This window comes from Peromyscus leucopus, chromosome 12, assembly GCF_004664715.2.
Source record: "Peromyscus leucopus breed LL Stock chromosome 12, UCI_PerLeu_2.1, whole genome shotgun sequence".
NCBI lineage: Eukaryota > Metazoa > Chordata > Mammalia > Rodentia > Cricetidae > Peromyscus > Peromyscus leucopus.
Genome location: NC_051073.1, coordinates 1,540,459 through 1,549,995, shown reverse-complemented (window position 1 = coordinate 1,549,995; position 9,537 = coordinate 1,540,459). Strand labels below are relative to the sequence as shown.

At 44.4% G+C, this 9,537-nt stretch overlaps 1 protein-coding gene across 1 annotated transcript; it reads right to left on the bottom strand.

Annotated features, from left to right (window-relative positions):
- Positions 1-927: 927 nt before the first annotated feature.
- LOC119088875 (Down syndrome cell adhesion molecule homolog) lies at positions 928-7,371 on the bottom strand. Its single transcript, XM_037210022.1, has 3 exons — positions 7,171-7,371; positions 2,923-3,330; positions 928-944 (listed from the first exon to the last, which is right to left on the bottom strand). Exons 1-3 carry the CDS (start codon positions 7,343-7,345, stop codon positions 928-930), a joined length of 600 nt encoding a protein of 199 aa, XP_037065917.1. The 5' UTR covers positions 7,346-7,371.
- Between the last annotated feature and the right edge of the window lie 2,166 nt (positions 7,372-9,537).

Sequence of the window (9,537 nt, the reverse complement as noted above, 5' to 3'; positions counted from 1 at the left end):
TTACACTCACAGGTGACACACATGAGCAGCTATTCTGTGGTATAATTAGCATGTGCCAAAAACAACTAGATGTTCCTCAGAAGCAGTCCCCACAGAACTTTGTCATCCTCACAGCCAGGAAAAGAAAGAGTTACTCAAGGGGTTGATATGTCTTAACCAAATTCACAAGACATATGAATAGACTCAATAAGCCTCATCTACCTTTCCCCCCAACGTCTCACCCTTTTAGAGTATAAATCTTCAGCTCTCAAAGTGTGTGGATTGACCAAGCAAACAGAATGATTGTAACAGCCAAGCAGAGTGACATATCAGATGTGCAACAAGGACCAGGAAGTCCTTAGATGTCAAGAACTGGCCAGAGAGCAGAAAGGGGTTTCAGAGAATGGGGACAGCAGAGATTAGAGGATGGAACACAGGTATGCCAGTGTCTGATTCAGTCTGGATGCAACAGAAACTCTTACAAGTATAAACGTGGGAGGCAAACTGCAAAGGCCATTTGAAAAAACTTTACAAAGGGGCCTCAAGATTTTGGAACATTTTTAATGCGTACGGATATCTTGCCTGCTTGTGTGTCAGTGTGTCACATGCATGCCTGGTGCCACTGGGGCCAGACAAGGGCACTGGAGCCCTGGAACTGAAATCACTGATGGTTGTGAGCTGCCATGTGTGCTTGGAATCAAACCCAGGGCCTCAGTAAGACCTGCTACTGCTCATAACCATTGAGTTATTGCCCCAACCTCAAGACTAACCTAATCAATTTAGTTAAATCCTGCCTCAAAAAGTAAGATTTAGTAGCAAAGTTGGGAGCACAGATCATTGGAAAAGCCTGAGTTCAAACCCTGTACTACAAACAAATAAAAAAATGGTTATTGAAGACTGTTGACTAAGTAGATGGAACCATCAACTATCTTCAGAAGAATTGATGGGTCACATGATGTTGAACACTGGGGTGGAGGAAGGTAGTCATCAAAGAGGCATTATAAAAGTGGAGTGGAGATAGATCTTACAGTCAGCCCCATAGCAGTTCAGAACCTGAACCCCATAGCAGTTCAGCACCTGAGAAGAATCAGTGCCCAGGATTTGGCCTGGCTAGGACAATGAAACAAAGCCTTGAGGAAACACAAGACTTAAACCTTTCTTATGGGAGTGAGAGAGGAAGATGTTCCTAACAAGAAGGGTTATTTGGGAAGCAGAGTTTGTGGTGACTCTGTTCTGGCTCTGTACACCATTCTGTTGAAATGTCAGCTAAGCACCTGCATAGAGCTTGTATCTACATTTATCTGTCACTTAAGAAGAAGCCAGCCATACTTATGGACCCAAACCCAATAGAGTGCTTTCCCTCAAGATCAGAGCGTCAGGAGGGAAGATGTGATATTCCACAGGCCGAATGAGCCATCCAGAGGAAGGAGAGAATGGTAAAAAGGTCCAAAGGACTTCTCTGGATGTGGCAGAGGACTGTAATTATAAAAGTCAACATAGAAGGAATCTGTAATTCTGCACCGATACCTTTGAAAACATAGCCAGTGGTAGACATCTTTAGAGAGAGAGGAAGCAAGACAACGCTGGGAGTCAGAGCTGAGGACAGGGGGGAGCGTGTCTTGGGATGATGCTCTGTGCTAGAGGAGGGGAGATGGGAGGTTTTGGACACCTGAGATTAGAGAACAGGTCAACACTGAGAGTGTAGCGTAAGCAAGGTCACTTGTACTCTGACACAAAGGGATTATCTAATGATTTGAAAAAGGAATTTAGATTCATCAAGATATATTAAAGCAAAAAAATAGGTACACATGACCAGAGTTTCACTGAGATGCCCTAAGATACAAAGTTGCTTAAGGATAGAACAACAGAGAACTGCATTAGCAGGGGAGCATTTGGAGTCTGTTGTCCCAGCTCTGGTGGCTGTCTGATACTGAATTGTTTCATTGAGATGAGACACAGCTCTTCAAAGAGGAAAGGACAGCTGTGAGGGAATACTCTTCCACTACTACCCAGCCTTAGCCTGAGCTTGACTCTGAAAGTACAGCTGATTCCAGGTAGTCATTCAAATCTCTGATTTAAACACATTCACCTAAGGTACCATGAAGGCATGTGGGCTACCTATGGTTGATCCCATACTTAGGTGCTGGGTTGAAGAAAAAAAAAACATGCTAACACATGCTAACCCAGCACCTCTCTCTTAAGGGTGAGAACCTTGAGGTTCACCCTGCTTAGCTCAATTTCTCCAGTTCAAAAATACATTTTAAAGATAATCGCGGGGTTTTGTCAAGGAAGGAACATCTTATCTAGCTGTGGTTTTGTTGCACCCTTCTGGGCCTGTGAGGTTGGCTAGTTCACTTTGTTTGGGTTTCCATATTAGTAAATTTGAAGATGTCTGACTAGGTCAGAGTGCAGGCCACAGCTACACCTCCTTGCTTCCCAACAGGCTGTCAGCATCTGCTGTACATTCCCCAAGGCCATGGCCAGGATAGAGTGAAGAGGGACCTTGGAAAAGATGAAAAGAACATTCTCTCCACTATAGTACAGGGTCAATAAGATGGCTCCTCCAGAGAAGCTGCTTGCTGCCAAGCTTCACCATCAGAGTTTGAGCTCTAGCACTCAAAGGATGAGAGGAGAGGACCAGTTCTTACAGGATGTTTTCTGACATCCACACATCAGCTATGGCATGTGAGTACCACCCCAGCACACACAAAACAAATAACTGTAAAAGGAAAGAAAGATAAAGAAAGAAACTGTGCCCAAGTCTAGTGTCTGCATAAGTTAGAACCTGCATTTCTGCTGATAGCAGTCCCCTTGAGAAATTTAAAGTAACTTCTAGAAAGAGGCTAAGATAAACCATTTGCCTGACTTCCATTACGGAGCTACCAAAACCAGGCTGTGTAACCACGAGGGTAATTTTCTGTCTGCCGGGCAGGGGCAGGGTACCATGGATGTAGGTCAAGTACTGTGAGGTCAGAAGAAGGCTGCGGGGAAAGATGAAGATTAGCTTTTGTCCGACACCGACCATGCGGCTAGCGCCACCTTTTCCAGCTACCTTCCAACTGTCCAACTTACGTTTCACGTGCAGGCGGCCTATCACCTTGGCAGTGCCGTATCGGTTGGATACTTCGCACACGTAGCTGCCTGAGTCTGAGGGGCGGCTGTTCTCAATAAGCAGCCCCGTCACTGTCTTCTGGAACCTCCCAGAAAGTTCCAGGGGCATGTTGTCCTTCAGCCAGCGGTAGTCTGGCTCGGGGTGCCCAAGCGCTTTGCAAGGCAGCTCCACACGCTGCCCCGCCATGGCTTTGCGGTGGTCAAACCCATCCAGGATGGATGGGGCTGAGTTCGCTGGGTCTGCAGAAGAAAAGTGAAACTATCAAAGGCCAAGGATGGGGAGTATGTGTGGCCACTGAGAACCACGCATGGGCTTTCACACAGCATTCCTGTGCCTTCTGTCCACTGTGGCCACAGATCTCTGTCAGACAGACAAACAGATCTATCCTGTTCATAATTTACAAAAGTCTGAACCCTTGTCAGAGCTCTGGCTGATGATTCTTGCTTTGTAGGAAATACCCGGAGTCAGCGTGCTCTGACAGGAGTTGTCAGCTCAGCCAAGAAGGGGTTATCTTGTGATAATGGAACACATCACACAGCTCCTCTCAACAATAGCAAAGAGAGCTGTTAAATTAGCAAAATTCATTTCACAAGATAAAGGGGTTTAGTATAATATTTCTTTATTCATTTTTAGATGTTTTAGACTTATTTACTTTTGGTTAGTAGTATTAATTGTACATATATTGGGCATTTGGTATAATATTTCAACACATGTATGCAGTTGGTATTGATCAAATCCAGGCCTCTTTCCATCTTCTAGTAATCACTAGTCTACGTTCAGTTTGATTTTGTTGTGTAACAGTCACATATGGACGGGAACACAAGGTTCTTGTCTTTCCCTGCCTGGCTGGTTTTACTTCACTTCCCATCCCTACTTTTGTTCATAGAGCTGCAAATATTGAGGTTTCATTTCCCTCCATAGCTCAAGCACACCATACTGTGTGTGTGTCACATTTTCCTTTTGTTGTTGTTGTTGGTTTTTTTTTTTTTTCTGTTGATGGTCAAAGTTTATTTCACATCTAAGCTAGTATAGGAAGTTCTAGATCAATGTGGCCATGCCAGGATCTCTGTCACATGCCAATGTCATTTCCTTTGGGTCTACATGCACAATAATGGGAAAGCTGGATCACACAGCAGATCTGATTTTAGCTTTGCAAAGACTTCCCATGTTGTTCCCTGTGGTGGGTGCACTAATTTACATTCTCACAGCAGGAGGGGAGAGAGTTCTTGTTTCTCTACACTCTTTCTATCTGGAAGAAGATACTTGTCAACTATTCATCTGACAAAGGATCAATGTCCAGCATAGGTAAGGAACTACGGAAACTGAACAAACAAACAAACAAAAACCACTTGAAGTATTTTTAAAATCCAAATAATAATCAATTTAAAAGTGAAGAGATGTTTATCAAAAGGAAAAAAATACCAAGTGACAACAGGTATCTATCAATAGCCAACAGGGAGATGCAGATCAAGCGGTAGTGAAATTCCATCTCACTTAGAAAGGCTGGTAAAAGATAATCATTCTCTCTCCTAACAGCCAAGGCCCTGGCTGGGCTGAAAGTTCCAAGAAATCAGCTAGGTGTACAGTTTCCAAAGACGGCAAAAGGAAGCAGCAGACCCTCACCCCAGACACCCAGAAGTTACAAAAATAGACAATGTACCATGTCCCCAATATCCTCCCCCGACAGTATCAAAACCAGCTCATCTTGAAAAGCAACTTACTTCCCCATTCTACCCCTAAGGAAACCCTGCTACCTTCTTTACTCTTAGCTACAAACCCCATTCCAATCATGTACTACACATTCTCTCCCACCTTGGTCATGGTATATCTAGGCCTTGAGGTACCCAGAGTTTAGAACAAGCACCCACAAAGTTTGACCCTAGAGACAGAAAGGTGAACAGGGAAGAGGGGACAACTCCCCTGTTTTGTAGTTGTTACCTCAGAATTGAAACATTTCCTTCAGGAGGGAGGTGGGATGCTTCCAAGATTCAGGAAGCTCATGAAACTTACAGGACTTAGGAAGCTCATGAAAAAGTCCCAGAAAGACTAAATAAAAGGAGAAAGTAAGGGGACCATGAGCACTGAGAGAGAAGCCAGTCTCTCCTGTTCCAGATTCCAGCATGCTTATTTCAAGTACCCTCAAGCCTCACTGTCCTGAGTCAACCTGTCCCCTGGCTCTGGAATGTGGTAAGGGCAAAACAGCAAACAGCCAAGGGGATTAATCGTTGCACCACTGAGAACAGATAGAAGGCAAACTACTTCCAACCCAGGTCACTATACTTATCCCATAATATAAACGTGCCTGCAGTGGGAATGAGAAGTTCAGGCATGGGAAGCTCGGCCATGGAGAGAAAGCTCAAAGACAACTCCAGCTGATGCCTCAACTTTCCCAGTTGGCTTCTGCTGAATGATGTGAGTACCCAACCTAATGATGTCATCTTTATCTATTGCTATTTGCTCTTTCACCCAGAAGCCTTGTTATAGGAGGCATTCTGCTGTCCCTAAAACTCTCACAATTAGGAGCTAGAGCCAACTAACCAAAGTGGGCTTCCCTACTAGACTTTTTGCTGCATGTTTATACACCCCTGGTTTAATAATACCTTTGTCTGTGCTCTCTATCAGACCACTCTAGTCATGCATGCTGGGTGTGAGCATCTGCTTCTCTCTACCCACCTCTTGTTTATTCTTTTACTTTTGCTTGCTACCTGTGTATCAAACTCACCATTCAGAACACAAAGCATCACTGTCATAAGCCATTCTAGACTGCATGGAACAGAGGGCAAGGCTCATCCTGGCTTAGGTTTCAGAGGGATTTCAGTCTGGGGGTGCACAGCTGTAGAGTGCACAGTGGCACCTTCTCACACCACAGCAGAACAGGAAATGGAGAGTAGACTGGAAGCAGAGGCAGGCTCTGACTGCAAAGGCCAGGCCTGAGACCTTAGTGCCCTACTTCAGCCTCCTGAGATCCACCTCTTAAGGTTTTCTCTCCCATTTCCCAGGGAACAAGTGTTCAAAATATAAGCCTATGGTTGACTTCTGAAAACTACAACATTCTGCTTCTGGACCTCAGAGGCCCATGGCCATCCTACAATACAAGATGAATTTAGTGTAACTTTAAGAGTCTCCCTAAGTCTCACAGCCCCAACATGGTTCAAATGTTCAGTGTTTCTCTAGACACTAAAAGCAATGTCTTCACTGTGGGCCTCTGTAAGCATTGAACCTCAAAAGGGAAAGACAGAGTCAAATTCCAGTATAGTAAACACAAAATCCCGTGGTTCTCTGGCCTGTATCCAAGGCAAGAGCTCAAATAGTCTTGCACAACTCTGTTATTGTAGCCTTGGCCTTCTGCATCACACATGACTTCCTTCTGGGACCACTTCAACCCAGCACCTGCAGCTTCCCAAGAAAGATCTCCCACATTCCTGGCATCTCCAACACTCTGGGGACGCACTGCAATGGGAGCTTCACCTTCCCACCTTCATGCGTAGTCTGCTCAGGTGCTTCTGCAGGGAACCTGACCACACTACACATTGTCTGGCTTTCCAAGCTTTTCTTAAAGATCTTGGTATAAATCTCCATGCTCTCCTGACTCCTGTACCTGACAAAAGTAGGGCCGACACCATGTTCTGACGCCTACTTAAGGAGTAGCCATGAACCGTGTCCACAGCAGCTTCTGAGTGCCTAGGTGGCTGGCCTGAAATGAACTCTTCAAAGTCCTGAAAAGAGCTTTGTCCCAGCAGGGCCTTTGTGACTAGTAGGACTGGAAGCAGGCTGGGGCTGGCTGTGTCCCTCAATGAAAAACAAAAACGTATAAATATGTAAGACAAGGGCACAGAACATGTCTTCCAAAATCATTTCAGTCAAAAGAAGGTACAGTTTCCTAAACTGTAAAATGAGTTGGAGTATTTGTGTTTGTATTGCTATGTGGATGCTGGCTTAAAAGACACTTGTGACCTATAAAATTCGAGGCAAAAACTGCAGGTTTCCACTTTGTTACAAATCCTTCCATCTGGGATAAGACATCAAGAACTAACAGAAGGGTAGCAAAGAAAGCCGCAGCCCTGGGAGAGCGCTCTCACCTGATACGAACAGTCTAGCGCTGTTACTTTGTCTCGTCTCCCCCGTGTATCTGTGCCGCGTGATGCAGCGGTAGTTGTACAGTCCATCCTCGTTCTGTACATCTTTAATATACAAGGCTCCCGTGGATGTGATGAGAAATCTAGATCCTGAAACAGAGAGAAGCAAGGGCTTCATGAAAACAGGGTAGAAACAGACCCCTAACAACTTAGCATTAAATCTATAGATCAGTGTGTCTCTCCACCCTCATCAGAAAAGCTTCATTACGCAGTAGACATGGTTAACACAGAGGCTCACAAGACAAGGGGCAGAGAATGAGACTTCAGAATGCTCATCTGTAAACAAAACACATACTCCTTACCCCTCCCCAATAGCTGAGGGGTCTTGCAGAAGAGGGGTCATCCTGTAAGAGCCAGAGGCACTAGATGGCTACAAGTATCTCTGGATATAGCAGGGCAGATGCAGGAAAGCTGTGACAGCTTGAATAAAACCTGGCCAAGCTCAAACCAGACCAAATCCCAGCATAGGGGGGAGCTGGGCACAAAGTTCTGCTTCTAACTGAGGAGCTACTGGCGACTGGCTGGGAGAGGGAGGGTCAGTTTTCTTTAAGAGGGCAGCCCCCTGTAAGTCAGCCACTCTGTAGGGGCAGACCATACATCCAAGAATGTATGGGCAGCACAAATTGGATTTGAAGTTTGAAAAATAAAATAGAACACAAAGTTTGGTGGGTAGGAAAATTATTGGATCTGGGAGGATTTGGAGGTGGGAGGAGTATGATCAAAATGCATTGTCTGAGATTCTTAAAGAATTAATAGAAAAAATTAAAAATAAATTGAAAAAAAAAACTTGACCACATCAACAAAGTCCTCTGAGAATTACTTATTCACTCAAAGAATCTTCTCACAATGATTAAAAGCTGTTATGTATTTACTTAGGGGTCCAATCTGTTTCAGCTTTTCAACCAGAGTAAACTGGTATGTTTTCTTTATTATATTATGTACATACTGTCTAGATAATTTTGCTTTATTTTCTTCAAAAGAAAGCAATGAGAAATCTTTTACCTCCTATTGTGTGTCATTGTATGGCAAGTACCACAAGTACCTCTTATTGATATATACTGTGCAGAACAGAAACATGTTTTCATTTTCAACATATTTTACATGGTTGCATAATGCTCCAATAACACCTTCTTTTGAAGTGCAGTGACAGACAAGAGGACAAAGGGGAAACGTGTCGATTCTGTCATCTTCTGAGCATGGAGCATTTCCCGGAGAACTGGCAGGCCATCATCTGGGAAGACATACGTGGATGGCCATCTGTGACGGCTCTTTAGCAGTGGAGGAGTGAGTCCATGGTGGCAGGACCAGTGCTACACTGGTCCTGGGTATGATCCCTCTGCACTGCTAACTTGGCACATGAAGAAGACTCATAGGACATTATTTCAGGAGAACTGGAATCTTCTATTGCTGTGAACACTTTCTGAGAAGTTTAGAGAACAGGGAAGGAGCTGACCTAGCTCGTCTTTTATGACCTCTCCTTTGCCACTAGCCACTGAATTCCATCTTGAAATTGATCGACATTTAAAAACTGAAAACAAGGTAGAAGAATAGAGGCTTTTCATCATCATAGAGCATAAGAGCCTATGGCTTCTGGGTCATCTCAACTTCAAGATGTGTGGAACCCTTAGGGGACAAAGAGAACTGAGAAAAGCCCCATGATGCATTGTCTCCATGGTGTCAAGGACTCCTCTATTGTCCCCTGGCTTTCTGCTGCACTCAAGAGAGGCTCTTGAGTCACGTGCAAAGATGGTTTGTTCATACTCTTCCATGGGTTATAAACTTCTTTTGACATAAGCAAATAAGCAAACATGGATTATTAGAGGCAATAAAATATGTCACCCCCTCTCTCTCTTACACACACACACACACACACACACACACACACACACACACACACACACACACCTTGACTGTTGAGAACTGCCTGGTAACACAATTGCCCAAAGGCAAATTTTACAGTTAACATTATTTTTTGGTGTAGGTTACATGGACAGACTATAGAGTTCTAATGGAAATACTTCTCAGCTATAGTTTGTAATTTCTGGCATGTCAGACACTCAGCAAACCAGAGTCACCAGGATAATGGCAGTGAGCAGTCTTTGACTTTGAGGTTGTCACTGTGAACATCATTGATGGCTGGGTTGCACTATCTTGGTATCATGGGATGTCTGAGAAACACTTCTGCCTTCTCAACATATACTAAGTGGCCCCTGAGCTCTTCAGTGCTTAAGCCCCTGGACCTGATCTCCATCGCTCTTCTGCTTCTTGCTTCTCTGACTGTTGCCAGGGTTACCAGTATCCCTGTCCTCA

Bases quoted from the DNA above. Each gene is read 5' to 3' on its own strand.
- LOC119088875 (XM_037210022.1), bottom strand. From the start codon at position 7,345: ATGAAGCCCTTGCTTCTCTCTGTTTCAGGATCTAGATTTCTCATCACA. The intron at 3,331-7,170 runs GTGAGAGCGCTC...TTTCTTCTGCAG, and splicing joins CGCTAGACTGTTCGTATCAG to ACCCAGCGAACTCAGCCCCA.